The sequence below is a fragment of the Erpetoichthys calabaricus genome, chromosome 4 (genome assembly GCF_900747795.2).
Source record: "Erpetoichthys calabaricus chromosome 4, fErpCal1.3, whole genome shotgun sequence".
NCBI classification, from domain to species: Eukaryota; Metazoa; Chordata; class Cladistia; order Polypteriformes; family Polypteridae; genus Erpetoichthys; species Erpetoichthys calabaricus.
The window spans coordinates 329,896,549-329,923,361 of NC_041397.2; the positions used below are offsets into that span (position 1 = coordinate 329,896,549).

The 26,813-nt window shown below is 41.2% G+C and overlaps 4 protein-coding genes and 1 long non-coding RNA gene across 10 annotated transcripts in view; 4 read left to right on the forward strand and 1 right to left on the reverse strand.

Annotated features, from left to right (window-relative positions):
* Positions 1-26,813, forward strand: part of LOC114643553 (protein NLRC5-like) — a 5,922,889-nt gene that overhangs the window by 5,441,114 nt on the left and 454,962 nt on the right. The window lies entirely within an intron of this gene.
* LOC114643557 (NACHT, LRR and PYD domains-containing protein 3-like) overlaps positions 1-26,813 on the forward strand; it is a 1,908,976-nt gene that overhangs the window by 1,309,293 nt on the left and 572,870 nt on the right. The window lies entirely within an intron of this gene.
* LOC114642226 (E3 ubiquitin-protein ligase TRIM16-like) overlaps positions 1-26,813 on the forward strand; it is a 773,543-nt gene that overhangs the window by 239,583 nt on the left and 507,147 nt on the right. The window lies entirely within an intron of this gene.
* Positions 1-26,813, forward strand: part of LOC127527383 (uncharacterized) — a 374,162-nt gene that overhangs the window by 133,217 nt on the left and 214,132 nt on the right. The gene's annotated exons all lie outside the window — the stretch shown is intronic.
* Positions 1-26,813, reverse strand: part of LOC114641943 (NACHT, LRR and PYD domains-containing protein 3-like) — a 476,010-nt gene that overhangs the window by 132,875 nt on the left and 316,322 nt on the right. The window contains exon 4 of one of the 2 annotated variants that reach the window (XM_051925776.1): positions 6,722-7,003. The exons of the other annotated variant lie outside the window; for it this stretch is intronic. Within the exon in view, the coding sequence (XP_051781736.1) occupies positions 6,722-7,003 (282 nt within the window). The remainder of the gene's footprint in view (positions 1-6,721; positions 7,004-26,813) is intronic. 2 annotated transcript variants of the gene reach the window in all.

The window sequence follows — 26,813 nt, forward strand, 5'->3', positions numbered from 1 at the left end:
AAAACTCTGGATGGCAACGGTGCCCCAGATTCCCGTAGGGCATCCTGGGACTTGGAGATCTGTTTCTCAGCCCTGTTGGGTGCCGTGGGTGCCGACAGGGGGAGCTGTTGAAGGACCTGGGGAGTCATGCTATTCCTATAGTTTTGAAGTACTAGTGGATCATGAGGACAGAAGCCCCGAATTCCTGAATTCTCCATCTGACCCAGAAGTTCTGCTAAGTCACATGGAAGGAAAAACAGAAGCACTTCCGGGTTAGGAACTATATAAAGGACTGCTGAAGACCCAGCAAGTGAGCCAGAGTCGGGTGGAGGTGGACAAAGCTTGCTGGGAGGTGTGGAGAAGGAGAAGGAGAAGGAGAAGATAGAGAGAGAGAGAGAGAGAGAGAGAGAGAGAGAGAGAGAGAATTGTATTTATTATTGTGGTTGGTAATTTACTTGTCTGTAATATTGTGGCTGTGGTGCTTTGGGCTCTATTTATAGAAGAAGAAGGACTAAAATGCTTCTTTTTGCTTTTACTTTGTGTCCTGAACATCTGTCTGTTGGGGTTAAAGGGGCAACAGTGACCCCTAGCGTCTTACAGTTTATTTTAAAGAAGTACATTTAATGTTTTATGTTCATTTTTCAGCATGTGTGAGCCAATGTGCTTATGGCTCCACCTTATGTGTGTTTGATAGATACCGCCTCTGCTTGGCTTTAAGCTTGTTCAGTTCTTGCTCAGATTAAGATTATTCTCAGGATTTAGAGTACTATGTTGTTGTACTGTGTTAGCCATTGTGAATGTAGTGAGAAGTCAAGCAAAATGTTGAAGTGGGCTGCTACAGGAACATCTGTGTCGCCAGGCTTGATGTGGCACCTGTGTAAATTCATTCTCTGGCGGAGTGTTTGTCCAGTTTCTCCCACATATAGTGCAGTGTCAGGACATTTCATGCAGAGAATGAGGTGGACCACATTAGATGATCTGCAGGAAAATTACCCCTTTATACGATGTCCTAGTCGGCAGTGTGGTGTAACTACACGGTCTGTATTATAAATGTGAGCACATGTTTTAGATTTTTTCTGTAGGCAGGGAGTTGTGCCATTTTCTGTTGGTTCACTTATGGAGCTTCCGAAAAATAAGTAGCTGCAGGTTTGGCGGTTGTCTATATGCCAGAAGGAGAGGTTCTGGAAATCCATCTCTCAGTGTTTGGTCATTGTGTAGCATTGGCTGAAGTTCTTTTATTATTTTTCAGAGTGCTTCAAGATGTGGGTTATAGGTGACAACAAGATGGATGCGGTTCTTGTTGTCTTTGTTTTTATATTCCAGAAGGTGGTCTCTGGGTATGGCAGTAGCTCTTCTTATTTGAGGGTCTGTTGTTTTGGGGGTATAACCTTGTCTGACAAAATCTTGTCTAAGCTCCTGCAGCTGTTTATCCCGGATTTGGTATCATCACTTCACTGAACATGTACAGGGTTGTGGAAGTAAACCACACACTAAGCCAAGGACAGCATGCAAACTCCACATGAGCAATGACTGGACAGGTGATTCAAACTCAGGATGTGAGATTCATGAATCAGTAGTGCTGCTGTGCCACCCTGGATAAGAGCTACTCACCTTTGCAGTATTCTATTTGCTAGTAAACAACAATTCATTGGTAACTGTTCCACCAGAGAATGTAAAAGATATGGCAGACCTCAAGAAAAGTGAAGGAAGAGATCAGAAAATAAAACAAAGGTCAAATATCAGGAAAAACAGAAGATCAGAATACAGAGCTTGAAATGCCAGAAAAGGAGCACAGCCTAAATCCTAGAAGAAAAACACCTTAAACCCTGTCATAGAGAGGTATGAATTACTGAGCCAGTCAAGATGTGACATAAGAGAGAACTCGTACCTCAGTATACAGCCATTATAGACGTAACCAGGTTGCTGACACTGGGTAGCCATCGATTTTTCAGCTTGTGGAAAACAGTGCTATAAATAAACAGACACTCTGTAGTTATGTCATCATGAAAAAGACATCAAGATGCTCATGTAGATTTGTTGTAAGTTGAATATTTTGATGATAATGATGGTGATGAAGATAGTGACAAGCAATTGGATGATGCAGAACCTGAGGGCTCTGGGCACTAATGGAAATCCCTGCCCCGAAGGCTTTTCTTCAATAAAGGTTGCCTGACTTGTCACAAATATCTAGACAGCACTACATGGACATTCTGCTGCCCACCGACTGCAAACAGTCACCAACTGTCAAATGTGTTGTGTGCAACAATCATGGGCAGCGCAAAGAAGTGTGTTATATGTGTGACACATGTGTAAGTCTACACACTGTGAAGTGCTGTGCTTCAAGTTCTCTCATTCATATGTTGGCATTTTAGTGAAAATAAAGTCATTAGCAGTTTCTTTACATTTTTGACAGAGTTGCTGCTGAGATTATAGCCATTGCTTTCTAATGCATTTCTTTACATTTTTTACAAATTTTGATTGAGTTTATTATTTGCCATTGTGATGGACGACCGGCAGCTCAACCAGGCCAACACACCCAGGACGCTAGATGGCAACTTCCCTGCAGCTTAGCGGTGCTCCTGATTACCGCAGGGCACTATGGGAGATGGAGTTCAGCTTCACAGCCCTGCTGGGTACCGTGGGTGCCGCCAGGTGATGCTGCAGGCAGACACGGGGATTTCTGCTTCCCATATAGCCTGGAAGTACTCCCAAGTCATGGGGACAGAAGGACAGAAGTATTTCCAGGCTGAAGAAAAATACAATGCTCCATCTGACCCGGAAGTGCTGATGAATCACATGGACAGAAGGACAAAAGCATTTCCGGGTCAAGGACTATATAAAGGACTTTGGGAGACCCAGCAAGGGAGCCAGAATTGGGAGGGAGTGAGACAGAGCTTGCTGGGAGGTGTGGAGGAGAATTTAGAGAATTATTGTATTGATTCATTGTGTTTATTGTGGATGTGGTGCTTTGAAGGCACTAATTTGAGGAAAAGATTAAAAAGTCTTCTTAGTGCTTTTAAACCTGTGTCCAGAGCAATCTGTCTGTTGGGTTTCATGGGGCCATCAGCACCCTCAAGTGTCCCCACCATATATGAACAGACATACATGCCTGGTAATAAATGGTCCAGCAGTCAGTGTGTTAACCAGAGAACATAAATGAAAGCATATCAAGGTTTATTACTCCGAACATTCACAGTCTTAGACAAAGTGTTCTGTGCAGTGCTGACATACATATTGTTGTGCCAATGATGTCACATCTTTACACTTTAAAGTGGATGTTTTTGGTAACTTTTAAGACTTTTGTTTTCTTGTTTGGACTGAGGCCCCATGGACACTGTTTTAAAACACAAGAACAGGCACAATATTATGTCAAAATTATTAAAAATGCTTCACTTAAGAACACAATTTATTGTGACACATTAATGTATCCCATGATTGTAAAAATAAACAAATAAACTTAGATTATAAAAACACCAAACTTATCATTTAATGTTATTTTTAACAACATGATTGATGGCTGAGGTGAAAGTGGCAGAAGAAATAGGAAAAGAGAGCAGAGAAGAAGAGTAACAGATAAACAGGTTAGTTCATGCTCAGGCCTGACAGCTGCAATGGCGCACTAACTAGAGCAGGGCTGATGAGGTGTGGTCACCTACTCGACTAACCTGGGGTCTGCCTGTCAGGAAGATCAAAACCCCGCTGCACAATGAAGTGCTCAGACACTTTTTTTTATAATTCAGTACTTTTGTCTCATTTTTCCAGAGGTAAACATAATACTGAGAAGGTGAAGGAAGCTAAAAAACAAACAAGAAGAGCCAGAATCCACAACCTGTTCTGCATCTTCTCCACATCTACATGCTGCTGCTTCTGTCATGGGAGAGTCAAACAGAGAAAGCAACCTCGAGGCTTCCTAGTAGAAAACTCCATCTTCTAATGCTGGAACATCACGTCAAGCAGCTACAGAGGCAAACATATCTGGAGAGGCACAATGAGTGCTCCAATCACTCTCAGCACAACGGCACCATGAATGGCTGTCACAAAGGGGGACCATCAATGAGGAGAAGAGCTCAGCCGGACTTCTTTCAACAGGAATATAAATGCTTAGGAACTTACCTAGATAACAATCTTAACTGGAATACAAATACAAAAAAATTATTTTGTAAATGCAACCAGCGCTTATTTCTCCTCCATAAACTCAAACTATTTAAAGTAGACAAGGACCTCATGTTGTCCTTCTATCGTAGTATGATCCAGTCCGTGATCACTTTCAGTTTCATTGCCTGGTTTAATAGTCTGACAAACCAAAACTCAAAAAAGCTCCAGCAGATTACGAAGTATACAGCTAAAGTTATTGGGGCTGATGTAGATGATTTGACTGGTGTGTGTCAGAGGGCAATGCTAAAGAAACTGGAAATCATCTCAACTGATGACAGACATCCATTACATGTAGAACTAAACTTCAGTAAATCAGGAAGGATAGCTGCTTTGAAAACCCACACAAATCGCTCCAGAAACTCCTTTCTTCCTAGTGACATACGACTTTTCAATAAGAAATATCGGAGATAATGTTTAAGGTTTTGATATATATATATCCTGTTACCTTTTTTTTTTTTTGGTATAAATATGTTTTATCTAACTGCCTTACCTTAACCTTTCTTATTTCTATTTGTCTGTTTTATTTCATTCTGTCTGTTACCTGTTATTAGATGCAACTGAGAAGGCAAATTTCATGTTTTCCTGTGTAAACATGACTAAATAAAGAAACCTAACCTAACCTAACCTAAGGTTAGACTCTCACACAAATCCTGCAGGTTTATCTATTTCTGAAAATGACTTGGATACAGTGATTTACAATAGGTGTGTAATCTTGAGACATATTTGAAGAGCTTTGGAGTAGTAAACCATAGAGCTGAAGGACACAGTGCAAGTCTTCTTCGGGCATCCTTGTTAAGATTGTATACTTCAATAAGGTTATAAAGGTCCACATATTCTTCTGTGCATCACAATGGACAGACAGGACAGTAGATAAGACAGATAGGAATGATTTGCATCTCCAACTTTCACATTATGGACTGTTACAATGTTTTGACTGGAAAAAGCAGGCAAAGAGAATAAATCAGCACCAGGCGGTGGTCTGCGACACCTTAAACTCCTGACATCTTTGAGATAAAGGTAGCAGTGGTGATGGTGTGTCTTCATCCTCTGGTCTTCTCTTACTTAAATCCCCAACTTGTCCTTTCTTCATATTCTCAGTTCAACTATCCCTGGCTAGAATCATCCATTTCTATCTCTTTTTAAAATCAAGTTCTAACAGCAGTTTCCAACCAATCCTCACTATCTCCTGCTCTACCCCATCTTCCATTTTAGCTCACTTGATCTCCAGAGAAAACATTTAAAGAGCTCAGATCCGTTATGCACTTGGTTTTTAGTCCATGGCATCACACAGTGTGCTTAAAGCTACCTGTGGACCACCGCTCATACCGGTTAGTGCCAGTGGCACATGAACTAACTAAAGCTCACTGTCTGGTGGACCTCCATCTGTTTCTTCAGCTTCCTTTCACCTGCCTGACTTTTTTCTTGATTTATGTGCTATGGAATGTCAGCAAGACAAAGGAGCTGATTGTGGACTTTGGGAGAAACAGCAGAGGCCTTAGCACCCCCTCAGTGTTAACAGCACTCCGGTGGAGAGGGTGTACAGTTTTAGATACCCTGGTGTCCACATCACAGAGGACTTGACTTGGTCTTAGCAATTTGAAACCTTGGTGAAGAATGCACAATAACATCTGTAGCACCTCAGATGCCTCAGAGGTTTACAGACTGCTCACATAGATAGCATAGAATTTCTACACTTCCATCATAGAAAGTATTTTGACAGGAAGTGTCACCTCCTGGTTTGGGAACAACAGGGAGCAGGACCTCAAAGCTCTACAGAGAGTGGTATAGTTAGCTGATCACACCACTGGGGGTGCACTCTGTAACTTTGAGGACATCTACACCAAGCAATGTCAGACCAAGGTGAAGAAAATTATCAGTGACATCAGCCATCCCGGCAGTCAGGTAAACGCTACAACTGTGTGAAGAGAAGAGACACTGAGGAGAAGCGTCTGACCACCATCTATCCACATTTTGAATAAGGAAAAGCATCCAAGAGTCCATTATGCCCTATTGTTCACTCTTTTATGTAAGTTTTATAGTGAGTAGTACTGTTGATATTTAAAAATGATTTTTACTAATATTTTTTTAAAAAGCTGATCATTATTATATAACTGTTATTGCCCATTTTTTTTTTCTTTAATGATAAATCTTAGAGTTGAGCAACAGGCCTTTCACTCCATATTATACTGTGTGTACAATTTATATGTGTTAAATAAAGGTTGGTTTGATTTTAATTCTGTTTTTGTGCATCAATGTAAACTGTTCAGAAATAGTTTTATTCATTATGATCAATCATTCAGTAATTATTTCTCATACTCACTTAATTCATTTCAGAGTCGTGGTGTCCTGAAACCAACCCCAGCAGCACTGGATGCAAGGCAGGAAATAGTCCTGGATGAAGCAGCAGTTCCTCACAAGGCCCACTCATACTCACTCACACACTCACACACACCATCAGTCATACTGGGTTCAGTTTGGAGTTGCCATTCAGCCTCAGTGATAAAATGCAGTTAAGAAAACAACCTTCTGAAAGTCACAGCAGTTCAGAGTTAGTGACATGAGGAGGCCATAAACTCAGAGTACTCACCGTAGATCGTAAGACCTGAATGCCAGTCAGGCTTTGGCACTTTACTTCTCATGAGACAGGAGAACACGTTGAACTCCTGCTTGATGGAGATGAAGCTGCTCACTCTGAGAAATCCCTCATTGTCCCGCTCTTCAGTGACACTGGATTCAGGTGTCACGTCCACTCCATTCATGTTCCTCCAGGTCACGTCTGGTGTGGTGCCCCATTTGTCAGCCTTGCACTCCAGTCTGGTCTGGTGGTCTTCTATAGAGTTGATGGAAATGGAGGGCTGATCACCCAAAACTATCAGGACAAAAGAAAGAGAACAATGAGAGGGGCACAGAGGAAGAGATAACGTGGCAGTCTGATGTGAAAGGATATAAGAATTAAACCGTTAGAAAGCACACTGTGTATATTAGTTACAGGAATCGCTACTTAAGGGAGGATCTGGAGATCAACAAAGTACATAAAGCAGAAAATCAGGAATAACTGGTTTATCATTTAATGTTTCTGGTCTAGTGAGCCAAAATGAATTTATCAGTAGGAGATGAAGACCAAACAGGGTCGAGGTGTTGCTTGTTATGATTGTAATCCTGACTTGCTTTTCTTTAAGCCTCTTAAGATGAGGCCCAGGGATCTTCACTCTCTTTATGGTGTCTCTGACTCACACACGTATTATTTTTATTATTTACTCCGAGTGTAACCACTTCAGACATCTTTCATTCGTAGACGTGTGGTAGTATTAACGCTGCTTTCTTCTACTGAAAATGTAACTGAAACAATAAAATACATTTGAGTGTTCAATCATCAACCACTTATGGTATAAAGTTGTGCTTATAGCTTGCACACAAACACCCCTTAAAGTCAAGACAGAATTAGAACTTGGCTATCTAATCCAGGACAATACTAACGTATGAAATATGTGCTCTGGCAAAACAGCGAGCCCACAAAGTGTGTGCAGATAAGTGTTAACCAGAAACTGACCTCTTCATGTCTGTCTCACAAGCACCAGAAATAAAGACAAAACAAATAAAACAACTGAAAGTACACTCCACATCTGAGATTGTCAGTAGGTACTTGATGGGTCACCGGGACACATTGTTGTCAGAGATCACCTCCCAGAAGGCATCACAATTCACATCATGAACACTCTCTCCATCATTTCTCTGAGATTATGGATTTGAATGAGTGATGGTTTGGTGTTTTAGGTTTTGATCTTTTGGTGATGACCCATAGTTTTCCACATCTTTAGTCAATTCTCGGTCTTTGTGTTTTGACTCCCGGTTATTCTTGGTTGAGCTCTATGGTTTTTAACAGTAATCCACAGTCCATTTAGAATCCTGTTTGTTCTTGTTTCTGTCTCAAAATACACACATATCTCCTGGTCTGCTAGTAATAACATAACTATTATTGGTGTCTCTCATTTTGTCAGCAGGCTGTTTGTTCAAAGAGAATGGCTGGAAGTTAAAAGGTGGGTAGAGAACATCGGTGCAGTGGTCCAGCTGAGACACTGGGAGGTCCCACATCTGTCATTCGGTGTTCAGCCAGTCTGTTACCAGTCCTTAAACATGTACAAATTAGTACCACCTGGATGAAGGTCTCTCTGGTCAATGTGGCACACTAATGTTAAACCAGCAATAAACTCTGAAACATCTCTTAATGACAGAGTAAACATTGTGTTTATTATAAAACAATTGGAATGTTTCAGAAGCTTTTTGAAAGTCAAACTCGATCATGACATATGCTTTGCTTTTATCAACTATTATAATTCTTCAAAAAAAATCTAAAAGATTGGTGTGGCAGGACCTTTCTCTTATAAACCCATGATGGCTCTTATGTAGTATTTTGTTTTTAGGTCCTTTCCTAATTTATTTCTTTTAAACATTTTACTGATCCTTTTTGAAGTTTGTTTTACACCATGCGTGTAGTTATTCCAATGAACATGTCTTATTGTCGAGCACATCGAGTGTCCCTATTTATCCCCCACTCCGCCGTGGCTGAATCTGATCACGCATACTCACAGGCACTTGATACACTTCACTACTGTACGCCATGTCCTTGGGCAACATCTGTAATTTTCATAGCAACTTTCCAGTCCTCAGGTTCTTCTCCTTTCTGAAGTGACTGCTCAGATAGGCCTAATAAGGTTCAGAGATGTCGTCTTTCATTTCTTTCAGTAAAATTAGTAAAATCCCATCATGTCCAAGGCTTTTATCAGTCTCAAACATATTGCGAACTTGATGCACATCTGACTTTTCTGTTTTAAAATCTATGAACTCAGTTTGCTTTTACTTCTAAATGATACATTTCATTTGTTTCTTCCTTTACAAATACTTGGGTGAAATATTTGTTCAGTTAATTTGTTATTTTCTTCTCATTTTCACTGATTTCTCCTTTGATGTTTCTAAGGTTTCCTAAATTCTCTTTAATCATCTTTTTGTTCAAGTTATGCTCAAAACAATTGCTTGCTCTTTGTTTGATTTCACTAGCAATTGTATTTTCAGGTTCTCTTTTTACCTTTTTTTTTTGGATTTCTTGCTGTATTGCCTGGTATGCCTCTAAGTTAGAATTATTTGGCTGCTCCTTAATTTTCTTGTCTAATGATCTTTTCAGTTGTACTTTTTTCATAATGTCCTTATTTATATATTTTGGCTGTTTTTTTTAGTTATTTTGCCTTATTGGTTTTTGTAGTAAGCGTATTTTGAGTGTGGATCAGAAGGTCGTTGAAGTGACACCACCTTTCATTTACAGTTCCTGAGTTTCTGTGTCCTTTTCTGTGTTTTCTAGACTCTTCCTCATCCCCATGAAGTCTGCTTTCATCAGATTATAAGCTTTTGTTTAGGTAAACATTTGTGTGTTTTTAAAAATGGTCTTTAATTTAGCCATGTTGTGATCACTGTTGCTTAAAGTTGAACTAACTGCTGTTTTTGATACTCTGACTTATTTGTTAAAAAAAAGAGATCTGGACAGGCGTCATCACATGTTGGGCTTTAAACAAACTGGGTGAGAATTCAGTCAGCTGCCATCACACCAATTCAGTTTCATCTTTCATATCTCCGAAAGGGGCTTCCAAATAAAAGTTTGGAAAGTTCAAGTCCCCCATGATCACTATGTCCTCATTATTCCACATACGTCTTATTTCATTAAATAATATGTTAGTGCCCAAAATTTGTGAATCTGGCAGCCTGTAACAAACTCAAATAACCAGGGGGCTCATGTATAAACAGTGCGTAAGCACAAAAATGTTGCGTACTCCCATTTCCACGCTCAAATTGCGATGTATAAAACCTAAACTTGGCATAAAGCCACGCACATTTCCACGGTAGCTCATACCCTGGCGTACGCAAGTTCTCCGCTCGGTTTTGCAGACGGGTGGCACCCAGCGTCAAAGCGGTGCTGCTGTTCCTGTTTGGTTACCCTTTCTTTTTTAGATGCACGTCCCTGACGTGGCTTTATAAATACACTGAAATTAACCACAAGTTGTTTATTAGTTTAATGCATCTGATTGTAATTAACCAGTAACAATATAATGGTCCACGGAATGGTCAAACTATACTAAATACCATAGCTGGTTTAGCGTTGTCAGTGTCAGTGCACCTTCTTCTTCTTCTTTCAGCTGCTGCCATTAGGGGTTGCCACAGCGGATCATCTTTTTCCATTTTACTCTCACTGCACCATTCAGAGTATTTATATCACTGTATCTGAGTGTGGAATCACAGCAGCTGATCGGAAAGAGAATTATCAGTATACAGCATCAAGCACACGCTGTCTCAGCCATGCTGTCCATTGAACTGCTCTCACAAGGCAAACGTTTCAAAGCCTTTCCTGTACGGACCTCGCGGTTCACAAACAGTTTCATCCCAAGAACTATAAATGCACGCAATCAGTCCATCAAGTGCTCCTTGTAGAACTGTTTGTACTTATAAGTACAATCACCTCACTGTAAACTTGCAATAGTTATAATATTGTACAACCTGAACCACTTTATAAAGCATGTATTTGATTTGATGATGATATAATTTTAGGATGAAATGCTGCAAAATATGTTTATTATATTATACAGATAAAACTTTAACTTCATTTAAATAATCTATATTGTTAATAATTAAACATGTGAGGACACGGTGTCGCAGCACTAGAGATGAGCTGGCGCACTGTTCAGTGATTGTTCCTGCCTCGCACTGTATTCTTGCTTGTGTTGGCCGAGCATTGGAAGGATAGATGGATAGAATAATTAAACACGTACTACGAAGATATTTTGATGTTCCTTAAAAGTTTTGAAGAATCGGCGTTCTAAGCTTACAGATGGCTTAATGTCTATTACAGAGCTGATTGTGTGGCGATTAGGTATTTGGAGAAAGAAAAGTAAGGACAAGAATTGGAGGTTAGTACGTTTGAAAGAGACAGTACTGCTACAATAAAGTATTTCATCAAAGGTTGCGCATGGCGCAGCAAGCATCTTGCGTGAGACATGAATAATCACTGCACCACCGTGTTCCCAAACATGTTCCGAAACATTGAATATGGCACTATTAAATATTAGAGCTTTAACTAACAAGATGTTTTTTATCATCGATCTTATTAGTGATAAAAAAATAGATTTTATTGCATTAAGTGAAACGTGGCTTAGCTCAGATGGCGCAGCTGTTTTAATCGAATCTGCGCCTCCGGATTACAGTTTTACTCGTGCTGATCGCCAAGGAAAGAGAGGTGGAGGACTAGCAAACATTTACTCAAGCAGGTTAAAATGTAAAAATATCAGTTTTGGTAAATTCAAGTCTTTTGAGTATCTCGCCATTATTATTCAGGGAGATTCTCACGTTCTAGTATTATCCATGTATAGACCTCCAAAATTCAACACGTCTTTCTTTGAGGAATTCTCTGACTTAATGTCAATCTTAATTACGAACTATGACACACTCTTAATAGTCGGCGACTTTAATTTTCATATAGATAATCAATGTGACCAAAAAGTAAAAGAATTTATGAACCTCCTGGACTCTTTTGATTTGAGACAGCTCGTTAATCCGCCTACACATAAAGCAGGTCATACGTTAGACTTAGTAATTACTAAAGGACTAAAAGTTGATATAAAGCAGGTCATTGATAAGGTCTATCAGACCATTTTCTTCTACTCTTTAATATAGAAATAATGATAGAAAACACTCATGAGAAGCATATTGTTAAAAAACGGTTCTTTGACTCATCAGCAGCTTTAAAACTTTCAAACATTCTAATCACTCAGTCCGTTTATAATGCCAACTATAATAGCGAGGAGAATGTAAATAGTAAGGTGGAAAGATTTAATACTAAAGTGAGAGCTGCTGTTGACTTAGTTGCACCTGAAAAGACAGTTAAAAAATCTTCTAGCATTGTTATACCTTGGAAGACCCAAAGAGTGTCTGATTTAAAGAGAACATGCCGTAGAGCTGAGCGTAAATGGAGGAAAACTAAACTAACTATTGACTATGAAATATTAAAAGTTAAAATAACAGAATACAATAACACAGTCCGTCTTGAGAGGCGCTGCTATTTCTCTAAGATTATAAATAACAATGCTAGTAATCCCAGAGTCTTATTTTCGACGATTGATCATCTGCTAAACCAGGTAACTCAAAGGAATGCCTCCTAAGTACTTCCAGTAAAACCTGTGAGGCTATCGCTGTATTTTTCAATCAAAAAATGAATGATATTAGAAATAACATAGTATATCTCCCCAACACTAAGGATCCTCCTAAACCCCAGTACTCCATAATAAACAAATTAAAGTCTTTCACTAGGATAGATTTACATGATTTACATAAAATAATTTCTCAAATGAAACCCTCCACCTGCGTCCTTGACCCAATACCAACAAATTTTTTCAAAGAAATATCGGGCGTGCTTATTGATAATGTTCTTGACATAGTAAATTCGTCATTAGATACGGGGGTCTTCCCAGACTGTCTTAAGACTGCGGTAGTTAAACCCCTACTTAAGAAAAATAATCTCGACCCCTCTGCTCTTGAAAATTATAGACCCATCTCTAACCTGCCTTTCTTAAGTAAAATTCTAGAGAAGGCAGTCATTATACAGTTAAATGAGCACCTCAATAAACATGCTATTCTTGATAAATTTCAGTCAGGTTTTAGAACAAATCACAGCACAGAAAATGCACTCGTTAAAGTAGTAAATGACTTGCGGGTAAATGCAGACAGAGGCCATTTATCTGTTCTCATCCTCTTAGATCTGAGTGCCGCATTTGACACCATTGATCATAATATTCTTAGAAATCGCCTTAGTCAATGGGTGGGCCTCTCTGGCAGTGTCTTAAATTGGTTTGAATCCTACCTGGCAGGGAGAAAATTCTTTGTTAGTTGTGGTAATTATAACTCAAAGACACATGATATTCTATATGGTGTTCCACAAGGCTCTATCCTGGGTCCGCTGCTCTTCTCAATCTACATGCTTCCATTAGGTCAGATTATCTCAGGGCACAACGTGAGCTACCACAGCTATGCTGATGACACACAGCTGTATTTATCAATAGCACCTGATGACCCCAAATCTCTTGATTCGCTAACACAATGTCTAACCTGTATCTCAGAATGGATGAATAGTAACTTTCTCAAATTAAATAAAGAAAAAAACGAAATCTTAGTGATTGGCAATAATGGATACAATGAGGCTATTAGAAATAAACTGGATGCATTAGGATTAAAAGTCAAATCGGAGGTAAAAAGCTTAGGGGTAACCGTTGATTGTAATCTGAATTTTAAATCGCATATTAATCAGATCACTAGGACAGCATTTTTTCACCTAAGAAACATAGCAAAAGTTAGACCTCTTATATCATCGAAAGATGCAGAGAAATTAGTTCATGCGTTTGTCTTTAGTCGGCTAGATTACTGTAACGCACTCCTCTCAGGACTACCCAAAAAAGACATCAATCGTTTGCAATTAGTGCAGAATGCAGCTGCTAGAATCCTTACCAGGAAAAGAAAATCCGAACACATTTCTCCAGTTTTGATGTCACTACACTGGTTACCTGTGTCATTCAGAATTGACTTTAAAATTCTGCTTATGGTTTATAAAGCCTTAAATAATCTCGCCTCGGCTTATATATCGGAATGTCTGACACCTTATATTCCAAATCGTAACCTCAGATCCTCAACTGAGTGTCTCCTTAGAATTCCAAGAGCAAAACTTAAAAGAAGTGGTGAGGCGGACGGCCTTCTGCTGTTATGCACCTAAAATCTGGAATAGCCTGCCAGTAGGAATTCGCCAGGCTAATACAGTGGAGCACTTTAAAAAACTACTGAAAACACATTACTTTAACATGGCCTTCTCATAACTTCACTGTAATTTAATCCTGATACTGTGTATATCTAATTCATTATAATAAATATTCATTCAAAATCTGTACTAACCCCTACTCTCTCTTCTGTTTCCTTTTCCGGTGTCCTGTTGGTGGTGGCCACCACCATCTACCCAAAGCACCATGATGTTCCAACAGTGATGGATGGATTAAAAGCCAGAAGTCTGTATGACCATCAGCATCAAGTGACTCCGTGAAAAACCCGAACTACAAAGAGGACTATTTCATTTATGTTAGGTAGAATGCCCAGAGGGGACTGGGTGGTCTCGTGGCCTGGAACCCCTACAGATTTTATTTTTTTCTCCAGCCTTCTGGAGTTTTTTTTTGTTTTTTCTGTCTACCCTGGCCATCGGACCTTACTCCTTTCTATGTTAACTAATGTTGTCTTATTTTAATTTCTTATCTTGTCTTTTATTTTTCTTCTCTTCATTATGTAAAGCACTTTGAGCTACTTTTTGTATGAAAATGTGCTATATAAATAAATGTTGTTGTTGTTGTTCCCATGTTTAATAACATGATTTAACTCCGATCATCATGAAAATATCAAGTATCCATCCATCCATCCATTTTCCAACCCGCTGAATCCGAACACAGGGTCATGGGGGTCTGCTGGTGCCAATCCCAGCCAACACAGGGCACAAGGCAGGAACCAATCCTGGGCAGGGTGCCAACCCACCGCAGGACACACACAAACACACCAAGCACACACTAGGGCCAATTTAGAATCGCCAATCCACCTAACCTGCATGTCTTTGGACTGTGGGAGGAAACCGGAGCGCCCGGAGGAAACCCACGCAGAGAGAACATGCAAACTCCACGCAGGGAGGACCTGGGAAGCGAACCCAGGTCCCCATGTCTCATAACTGCGAGGCAGCAGCGCTACCCACTGCGCCACCGTGCCACCCAATATCAAGTATACATCTCAGTATTTTAATTATTCAGAGAGCTGTAATATCACAAATGTAATGGATTCTGTGTCCTGTCGGAGGAAGACAAAGTCCGGAAGCACGTAGTGCAGGGGTACTCAAAGTTTTTGAATGCCGGTCCACATTCTGTTCGCCACCAACCATCGGGGTCCGCTATAGCCAGGTTTACCGTGTAGGTCTGTAGGAGGCTAGTAATAGATTCAACACAAATGATAAAATTTTTACAGAAGACCAAGACATACACAAAACATGGAAAACAATTCAAAAAAGTCACATGACTACTTGCAATTAACACACCAATTACAACAGTTGGTACGTAAATGATTGTCACTCAGTGTGAAGTGTGAAACTGTTGTTTTGATTTCATAATGGCAGCATAGTTCGGTGAGTAACCAGTCAGTGCAATTCTCATTGCATTCCTGAGGTTCTCATCGGTAATTACACTTTGATGTTTCGTCTTGATTGTGTTCATAGTGGAGAACGCACACTCACAACAATATATTGAACCTAACATAGTGAGCACGGAAATCGCCAGTTTCTTTGCAGCAGGATACTGTGAATCTGGAACAAACTTTGACCAAAAAATTGTTATGCCGACTTCATTTAATTTTGCTTTCAAAATGTGAGAAGCTTGCAAATCAGCTGCTTCCATTTGCAACAGTGACGGGTTTGAGTTCGGAAAAATTGAGGCAGCCACAGATGTCCATTCACCGTCAGGCTGGACAATGAAAGGATCAGCAACAAACAAAAACACAGGCTTCAGTTTTCTGAAATCCTTAAAACGTTCATCAAACTCGACCTTCAAATGATGTAGAAATGTGGAAATCAACTGAAAACATGCCTGTTGATCAGCTGTTATGCAGCTCTTCAGGTTTGGGAAATGCAGCATCTTGCCACCTTCCAAGTCATTGATGAAAATGCTCAGTTTTGTTTCAAAGGCACAACATTTTTCTTGCAATTCGACAACTGTTTTGTCTGCACCCTGCACCCATTAGCTTTCCAGTAGCAGCTCAGACAAAAAGTGAACAGAGTAACTGAAAACTTCATAGACCAAACGGCTTGTAAAAAAGACCAAAAAAATGCCAGTATACCAAACGCAAATTTTATATGCCAAACAGCTTTCAAAAATGCCAGATTTCAGTTATTTGGCATAAAAAATGCCAGTTGCCAACCCTGCTACAGAGTAAATAATAAACACACAATAATTTTGGTGCTTTTATATTCGGACTTTTGAATTACGCAGAAGACGTCTTGTGGACCGCGGTTCGCCGTTTGAGTACCCCTAACGTAGTGATTCACACACATAGAGCACATAGAAAATGAAATACAATACAAAGCATTTAATGTGCTACTTTAGTTACGATGGGATTTGAGAAACTAGTAAATTAAACGATTTTAAGATGAAGTTTATGATGTTCTACTTTAATGACAAAATAAACTACGTGATTAAAGTGGAAATTTCCAGATTGAAGTTGACATTTCGTGCTTTTTTCCCACTGTGTCCCTATTTTTTTTGTCTGTACACTAATAAGCTTTCATATGACACTCAGACGGTGGGCTACGACTCGCCTTTTCACAGTGAATTTGATATCTGACAACTTCTTTTTTATTTCGGGCACTGTGCGACTTTGTGAACTTGAGCTTTCGAGTTTCTCTGACACTCTGTGTCACTCGATCAACTTCCTTTTGTTGTTTATATCACTGTTTAAACCAACAAATAGTAAGTTTTTCTTTGCCTCCACTTGGTATTCGCTGAAATTCTTCTATTTTCCCCTGTGCTTTTGTCATTGTCTTTTCACAGAAGGCTGACCTTAAGGTTATTTATATTGATTTGCTTATTCAAAGAGGCGTAATTCTGGGAGGAGTTGGGGTGGGACAGCAGGCGCGTGCACGTGCTTTACTTTTCACGCTGACCGGGATTTATGTAGCAGAAGAACATGGAAGTTTGCGTACGCATAGATTTATGCATCTGGATTTTTCTGTGCATACGCACATTCCCGCTTTTGTGCTTACACCATGTTATAGTGTGAGTTCTACGCACAGTGTTATACATGAGGCCCCAGGTCTCTGCCTTTCTTCCTTATCAATTTAACCTCTAGTCATTCTGATGGGTTTCCTTCTTCCATCTTGAACTTATGGGCCTGAATGTTATTTTTCACATACAGCGCCACATCCCACTCCTTTTGTTACTTGTCAGTATCTCCTGAAGCATGAATAGTCACTGATGTCATATTCCTTTCAAGTCAAGACTTTGCTACCACTAGTTTGTGCATTTTCTTTCTTTGTGCATTAAGAATTGAAACATTTCAAATGAAGAAAGCTACTTCTTTATCTTTTAGTTGATTTTTCTTTAGGCTGGGTTGGTTGTTTTTTTTTTTTTTTTTTTGAATTTTCCACAAAAACATCAGGATTTATAAAAAGAAACTTGATAGGAGGAAATTTGTATACTTGTGGCAATCATGACCCATGAATATGCAACATTTCTGTGAAACTGGGAAATGACTACATCCTCAATCAAGTGGGGAAAATGCAGCTAAACCAGGAAAATGAAGGCTCATGCATATAATAAGTCATATAACAGCCATTTTTATAATGTGTGTTGATGCAACAAATACAGTATATTCAACCTCAAAAGTGATGAAAATTATGTGTTGACTGTATTTTAATTCCCATTAAAGGGGCCACTGCTAAATATTTGCACTGAAGAACTTTTTGGTTTTTTCGTCAGTTTATATCAGCTTCCTGTTGCCACTTCTCAAGGATTACAAAACCAGTACCATTGCTTATAATGAAGTAATGACACAGATGTGACTCACTCCCAGTAAATCACACACCCTAAAGCCTATTCATAGCCTAATGGCTCAACACAACATGACATGTTTGACACTGCTTGAGGCCTATGACAATGGTCAGATATGAAGGGAATGAGCTTTTATACACCAGCAGGATTTATTTGCCCTTGATGATAACTGCCTTATGAGCAGATTTAGGCTGCCAGTAGCCTTTCTCTAAAAATTTTGTGTTGAGATCGTCTTGGCATTAGAAAGACATACTGCCTGAAATCAGGCTACAGCTGTTCATATGCAGGTTTAACAATGGATGGCTTTCTGGCAATAGGCATCTAATAGAGGGAACTGGCTGACAAGTCAGGAATATTTCAGCCAAGCTTTGACTCCATTATGTCTGCTGTGCTGTAAGCTATACAATGACTGGCGAGGTCCTACATTCATTTACAGTATGTTGTGAGTGACCTGTGTCCAGTTTCCTAACGTAATATATCATATTGCAATAAGGACACCTAGTGAGAATGAAGGTGCTTTTGTTAACCATTTGTAATTTCATTCCATTAACATACAAGTCATTTGTGATGCCAGGATGAAACTGACTAAAGTCAGGAGTTCCCGGGCATAAGGCCCCATAATAAGGCATTCACTGCAGCAGTAATGTGTTGCCATTCAATATATCTGCCTTGTTGGTGACACCCGCACTTAGGCCACCGAATAAAGTTTCTTTGCAGTCCTGTAATTTGCAGACAAGAACTTCTACCTCACACTATTTGACGCATCATGGGGAAAGTCTGCTCTACCAATGAAAGTCTGCAGCATTATGATTGCATATGTTTGAGGCTGATTAGCATGGTCCATACTTGTATGGAAGTTTCAAGGTGACAACTGAGCACCACTTTTGTGGCATTTGAGTTGAGACACACAAACGTCAGTAAAATGTGGACAATAAGGTTTTGAAACATTAACTAAATACAATTTATTCTGGAAACAACATATGGAGCAACTCTTTTCATCACTGTTTCAGACCAGTCACAGGTATAGAGGTAGTCACTTGGTTTGATACTAATTGTACCTGAATTTCAACTTGCTCTACTGTAGCTGGCATTGCCCGTGTGGAGTTTCCACCAAACTTTTCCTTGCACGTCCAAAAGACATGCATATTTGTCTATCTACTAATTCAAAATTAATCCTAGCACGGATATTTGTGAGCATGATGCTCTGTCTAAGGCTGGTTCCTGCCTCACAGCCATTGTGGCTCAGAAAAACCCCTGCTCCCCACAACCCTATGTGGATAAGCTGCTTAGTAAATGGATGACTGTCCATTACATTAGAGAACAAATATGAAGCCTGTACCACATGATAGTCCAGGTAAGACTGAGGTGTGGCTCAAAACTTAGTGTAGTATAGGGGAGCATAGGATTATGGGGCATTGAGACTTCGTCCTGTTTGGTCATGATGGGTCACATTTGAAGAGAAGGAGCACCAATGAAGTAAATGAGCAGGATAGTCAAGGAGTTTAGGACGGACCAGGTTTAGGACTTCATATGAAGAGACAGGTAGACATTTAAATACAAATAGACAAGATCACCTGTAAAGTTCTAGTACACGGTTAAAAACCCCAAATAAATAAACATTAAAATTGTTTCTTAAATGCTAGAAGTATCAAAAACAAGGTAAGTGAGTTGGAGTTGTATGTAGAGGAGCATAATTATGATATTATAGCAATAACAGAAACCTGGCTAAATAACACAGATGGGGATGAATGTAACAGAGGGATACACATTTTAGGAAGGATAGACAGAACAGAAAAGAAGGTGGGCTTGCTGTTTATGTCAAACAGAATTTAAATGTAAGTCCTCTTCAGTTGGACGATGAGCCCCATCGTAGTGAGGACATGTGGCTTCGCCTGGAAAATATTAGGGAAAGAGGTCTTATTGTAGGAGTATGTTATAGACCCCTCCAATGCAATCGGTAATTTCATATTTTAAGTGATATGAAAAAGGCAAGTTTACAGGGGGATAATATAGCCATGGGGGTCTTAAACTATCTGAATATTAACTGGGCTAACATTTCAAATTGTGAAGCACAAGAGCAGGAGTTTTTAAACATAATCAGTGACTGTTTTGTAACACACTAATAAAGGGGGGAAGCCTGTCTAGATTTAGTATTTTGTAATAATCAGGACAGAATTGAGAGTGTGGAGGTAATTGGACCACTGGGGGAACGTGGCAACAATATAATACAGTTCTCAGTGTTTTGGAAGAGTGCAGATGCAAAGACAAACTGTTAAGGCTCCATTTTTTACATTTACATGTAATGAAGGAGAGGCACATCACAACATTTGGAATTACTAGGAATTTGAAACTGAAAAGGAAAAAAAAAAAAACAGACAAATAAAACATACAGTTGTGCTAATAAGTTTACATACCTGGCAGAATTTGTGAAATACAGGCTCCTCTGCAAACAAGTGGTGTTGCTGTTTCTAGATGCACAATAAGGAGGTGCTTGAACAAAAATGATCTACATTGTCGAGTTACACGAAAAAAGCCTTTACTGTGCCAACTTACAACAAACAGCCCACTTACAATACGCCAAACAGCATCTAGACAAGCCTCAAAAGTTCTGGAACAAAACACTTTTGGATTGATGAGAACAGAATTGAACTTTACGGTACAACTGTAAACACTATGTTTTGAGAAGATGCCACAAGGCTCATTATGAAAAAGTACACCATCCCTACTGTAAAGCATGGAGGTGCATCTCACCCACATTTCAGCTGAAGTGCATTGTGAGTTTTTCTTGGCATCTCGATAAATGATCCTGACAGATTTTTTTTATATTTTTATTTTATTAATTTTCATTGTAATCATTCCATACAAACAGATCAATTTATAACCCAACAAAATTGAAGACAAATCAAACCCCACCCCTGAGAAGGAGAGCTTAGCTAAAGGAAAACTGCTTAAGGCTTGGCAACATTAAACAAAAGAAAGGGAGAAGTAAATATATATGCAGGGCCGCTGCTGGCCAAATGGGTGCCCTAAGCAGAAATTTACTTTTGTGCCCCTCCCCAAATATTAGTTAGGTAGCCGTAACAGAGGTGAGGGCGCGCGCGTCATCACGTGTGCTTAGCCTACTCTACGTTCACCGTAAAATGCAATATATACGTTTACATTTTTGTTTATTTGTATATGTATATTATTAATATTAATTTATTATTATAATATATAAAAACGATTTTTTTGAGCAGCTGGGATGGTGCCCTCCTGGGAGTTGGTACCCTACGCAGACTGCGTACTCTGTGTATAGGGAGCGGCGGTACTGTATATATGTAAATAAGAGATGGAGAAGGGAGTTAAATGCGGTAATAGTTATTTCTCTTATTCTAAAATAATATTGATTAAATCCTGCCAGGTTTTGAAAAAATTTTGTACAGATCCTCTAACGGAGAATTAGATTTTTTCCAACTTCAAATAATATAAAACATCGGTTTCCCACTGACTTATAAGAGGAGAATTAGGATTCTTCCAATTTAACAGAATAAGTCTGCGTGCCAAAAGTGCAGTGAATGCAATCACCGTTTGCTTGTCCTTCTCCACTTCAAATCCATCTGGAAGAACACCAAACAGAGCTGTTAATGGGTTAGGAGGGATTGTGACCCCAAGGCTGTCTGAGAGGCACTTAAAAATTTTTGTCCAAAATGATGTTAGTTTGGTGCAGGCCCAAAACATGTGACCCAGTGAGGCAGGAGCTTGGTTGCAGCGCTCGCAGGTTGGATCTTGCCCTGGAAACATTTTGGACAGTTTTAAGAGAGACAGATGAGCTCGATATATAATTTTTAGGTGAATAATTCTATGCTTTGCGCATATGGAACTCGAGTGAATTCTCTGCTTTGCTACCTTCCACTCCTTTTCTGATATATTGATTAAGAGATCTTCTTCCCAATGTCCTCTTGGATCTTTGAAAGGTAGGGACTCTAATAGGATTTTATATATTGCGGAAATAGTGTTTATTTCCTCAAAATTGAGCAGTATATTTTCCAGCATTGTGGAGGGTGCAAGATGGGGGAAATCGGGCAATTTCTGTTTAACAAAATTTCTAATTTGAAGATAGTAAAAGAAATGTGTAGCTGGGAGGTTGAATTTTGAACGTAATTGTTCAAAAGATGTAAATATGTTGTCTATATAAAGATCTCTGAGCATTTTAATCCCAAAACTTTTCCAGGTATTAAAAACTGGATATACTTGCGAAGGTTGAAAGAGGTGGTTCTCTTGCAGAGGTGCAGCTGATAGGTACCGGCAGGCCAAGCGGAATGCGGCTTTGGTGGTTGCTGAGGCAAAAACTCGGGCGTGGGAGGAGTTTGGGGAGGCCATGGAGAACGACTTTCGGACGGCTTCGAGGAGATTCTGGTCCACCATCCGGCGTCTCAGGAAGGGGAAGCAGTGCAGTGTCAACACTGTATATGGTGGGGATGGTGCGCTGCTGACCTCGACTCGAGACGTTGTGGGTCGGTGGGGGGAATACTTCGAAGACCTCCTCAATCCCATTAACATGCCTTCCAATGAGGAAGCAGAGCCTGGGGACTCAGAGGTGGGCTCCCCCATCTCTGGGACTGAGGTCACCGAGGTGGTCAAAAAACTCCTTGGTGGCAGGGCCCCAGGGGTGGATGAGATACGCCCGGAGTTCCTCAAGGCTCTGGATGTTGTAGGACTGTCTTGGCTGACACGCCTCTGCAACATCGCATGGACATCAGGGACAGTGCCTCTGGATTGGCAGACCGGGGTGGTGGTCCCCCTCTTTAAGAAAGGGGATCGGAGGGTGTGTTCCAACTACAGAGGGATCACACTCCTCAGCCTCCCTGGAAAAGTCTATTCAGGGGTCCTGGAGAGGAGGGTTCGTCGGATAGTCGAGCCTCGGATTCAGGAGGAACAGTGTGGTTTTCGTCCTGGTCGCGGAACAGTGGACCAGCTCTATACCCTTAGCAGGGTCCTGGAGGGTGCATGGGAGTTTGCCCAACCAGTCTACATGTGTTTTGTGGACTTGGAAAAGGCATTCGACCGTGTCCCTCGGGGAATCCTGTGGGGGGTACTCTGAGAGTATGGGGTACCGGCCCCCCTGATAAGGGCTGTTCAGTCCCTGTACGATCGGTGCCAGAGCTTGGTCCGCATTGCCGGCAGTAAGTCGAACCCGTTTCCAGTGAGAGTTGGACTCCGCCAGGGCTGCCCTTTGTGACCGATTCTGTTCATAACTTTTATGGACAGAATTTCTAGGCGCAGCCAGGGCGTTGAGAGGGTCCGGTTTGGTGGGCTCAGGATTGGGTCACTGCTTTTTGCAGATGATGTTGTCCTGTTTGCTTCATCAGGCCGTGATCTTCAGCTCTCTCTGGATCGGTTCGCAGCCGAGTGTGAAGCGGCTGGGATGAGAATCAGCACCTCCAAATCCGAGACCATGGTCCTCAGCCGGAAAAGGGTGGAGTGCCCTCTCAGGGTTGGTAGCGAGATCCTGCCCCAAGTGGAGGAGTTCAAGTATCTCGGGGTCTTGTTCACGAGTGAGGGAAGAATGGAGCGTGAGATCGACAGGCGGATCGGTGCGGCATCCGCAGTAATGCGGGCGCTGCATCGGTCTGTCGTGGTGAAAAAGGAGCTGAGCCGCAAGGCGAAGCTCTCAATTTACCAGTCGATCTATGTTCCTACCCTCACCTATGGTCATGAGCTATGGGTAGTGACCGAAAGAACGAGATCGCGAATACAAGAGGCTGAAATGAGTTTCCTCCGCAGGGTGTCTGGGCTTTCCCTTAAAGATAGGGTGAGAAGCTCAGTCATCCGGGAGGGGCTCAGAGTAGAGCCGCTGCTCCTCCGCATCGAGAGGAGTCAGATGAGGTGGCTCGGGCATCTGATCAGGATGCCTCCTGGACGCCTCCCTGGTGAGGTGTTCCGGGCACGTCTAACCGGGAGGAGGCCCCGGGGAAGACCCAGGACACGCTGGAGGGACTATGTCTCTCGACTGGCCTGGGAACGCCTTGGGATTCTCCCGGAAGAGCTAGAAGAAGTGGCCGGTGTAAAAACATAAAATGATGTAATTAAACAAAATGGATGTGTGTAAGTACAGAAAATAGAACAGAATGATCAAACTTGTTTGTGTTTTGAGTACATGACAAAAAGCATGTATACTTTCTGGAAGTTTTCTTTCAATGATGTGTGTGACAAGAAAATATACCTTTAGGGTAAGGACTTTACAAATTGGAATAATACAAAATGAGTCAGGACGCTATTTTTATTGCTTACGTGGTCAACGATCAGGAGACTAGAAAGGTATAAAAGAGCAAGGACATCTGCGCTCGAGGCAGATGAAGTGCGGTGTCCTAGGACTGTGTTTCTCTGTCATTTTACCCTTGCCTGGTATGTATCAATAAAAGGTTTTTACTAATTTTAATTTTCTTCTCTGTCTTCAGTCACAAAAAGTGTCCACAGTTTTTGGCGCCCAACGTGGGGCAAGAGACGGCCGTTCGACTCCTCCAGCGAGACCATTTCAGTGATCCGTCTTACCAGCGGACTGCCGTCAACTTGAGCGCTCCGGCAGCAGAGCATGCAGCTCCGGCAAAAGTTAGGACTGCCCTGTCCTGAAAGAGTTCTTGCGTGAGGAGCCCCTGGTCTCCTCTTTGCTACATCCACGGTGACTGAACGGATTTCCAGACAGAGCTTGCACACTTCCAGGCTGGGGTAAGCACCGGGGAATTTCCGAACATTTTTTATTTTCTAAATTACGGGAGGGCGAGTTTCCTGTTGACCGTCTAGTCATACTCATATCTCAACGGGTTGCTTAAGGTGATGGAGACTTGACCCAAGCAGTTTGACGCATACGAAAGGTCTGACGAAAGGATACTGGCCTCACCCATATCCTAGACTCGGCTGGACGTATTGATGTAGTATTCTGCTGAACCGAATCGGACACGAAGTCACCTGAGCTGGAATCCGGGGATGTGAGCGGACAGGCTAACGGGACGAGTAACGGGGTGGTATATATATGTATGGAAACATAAACAGAAAAAGAGCACAGATTGCAGGATTGCTGTTAGGACGGAATAAATAAATCTACATACTAATAGCAACAATACCGTGTTCTCCTGGGAACTGGGACAGGACCGATAGTTAGGTGTCTCCCCTTGGGAAAAAAAGAAGGGAACAGTAAGGGAACAGTGAGTGGCACACTTAATACCTCGCTGATTCATACGTACAAGGGATTAGGCGAATCAGTATATAGTTGGAAAATTAAATACAGGACCCGGGAGGGCAAGGGGACATAATGGGAACTTATAACAGTAAGCCTGTTAATCGCCGCACAGGGGGATCAAAATCATTAATGCTGGAAGAATTATTTTCGGAGGATCAACAGACGCCCCGTAAAAATGGGTCTCCTAGGAAATTTATAGAAAAGAAGACAGGTTTAGATTTCAAGAAGGCATGTAAGAAATGGAATAGACAGAGTGGTGGGCGTTGGCCGATAGAGGGGACAGGAGATGTAAGTGAAATACAGGAAACTAGGAAGATCCTGTGTAGGAATAAGCAGGGTTGTTATAATAGTGGACCGTATCGAATGGATATGTTCGATAGATGGGAATTAGTAATAAAAGACAGAAATTTAGAAGCAGTACAGAAACAGAATGAATTGTTGCGGGCAAATGAGGGAAAGGCTAAAAAGGAGAAAGAGGAATTACTAATTACATTACAGAAAGTTCAGACAGGCACTGAACCACAGGCAGACGGGAGGAAAAGGAAGAATAATCCAAATAAAGACCCCCTTTATTCCTATTATTTTTTTCTCTCCTCAGTACCAACCTCAGGCACCTCCATTATCCCCTCCTCTATCCCCCATTCCGACTGCCCCCCCTGCACTACAACTAGCAGAAGTTTCCCCTGATGATCCCCCAGGCACAGATCACTATGACCCCTCTACCCATCGTGATGACCCACCCTGTACTAGACAAACCCCCGTCTCCAAATGCACTCGAAGTCAAACCTCCACTCACAAACCAGCTCCAACTTTTTTCTCTTCTGATCCTTCACCTTCACTTACTTGCCCTTTAATAGAAGTTCCCAATCCTCATTATAACCCTGCCCATCCAGCCGGACCCCAAAATCCCACAACAGTTATGATAAATCGGAACTGGGACATCCAAGAATTAAAAGATGTCGTAAATGCACTTCCAGATCCAAAGGAAGTAGGAGGACTAAAATTTGTTGAACAACTTGATCAGTTAGATAGCATGTATAAGCCTAACGCTGCTGAATGGACCCAGGTACTTCGTCGAAAGCTTGGGACCACATGGGCCACTGTTAGCAGGGGTGTCCGCAATGACGTTCCATGGGTATGGAACCCAGCTTTAACTCGAGGACAGGAGATAGGTGGAGAAGGCGAATTTAACCCACAATGGGAGGCGTTGAGACAAAATATTGCAGAAAAATATAAAAAAGGAACGGACTGGTCCCTTATTTCTGCTGCAAAACAAAAGAGAGACGAGACGGTTGATGAATGGGCACATAGGATTCAAGACCTTATGGCTAATCACTCGGGCTTGGAAAATGTTGATGACCGCACTCGAGCTGCAGTTCCACCTTTTGTTTCCGGTTTGCGCCTTGATATACAAAACAAGGTCCGCACTTCCTGTATTGAGTGGGAAAGTGCCACGTTTGATGAAGTCAAACGACATGCTGAACATGCCGAAAAACAAACTAAGCAGAAGGAATCGGACTCTCATGCCAAATTATTGGCAGCACAGATGAACTATTATACCAGGAATACTCCTGACCGAGGCTGAGGATATGGCCTTAGAGGAAGGGGACGAGGACGAGGAAGAGGACGAGGTGGTTTTAGAGCTCCTCCTGTTGACCACAATAAGAATCCTTTTATTCCCTCTCCCTTAAATTCCAATGCTAATTCCTACTCTTGCTACGCCTGTGGTGAAACTGGACATTTTCGTCGGGAGTGCCCTCACAGACAGCAACAGCCCCCACCTCCCCTTATTCCACCTGTTTTTTCTGACACCC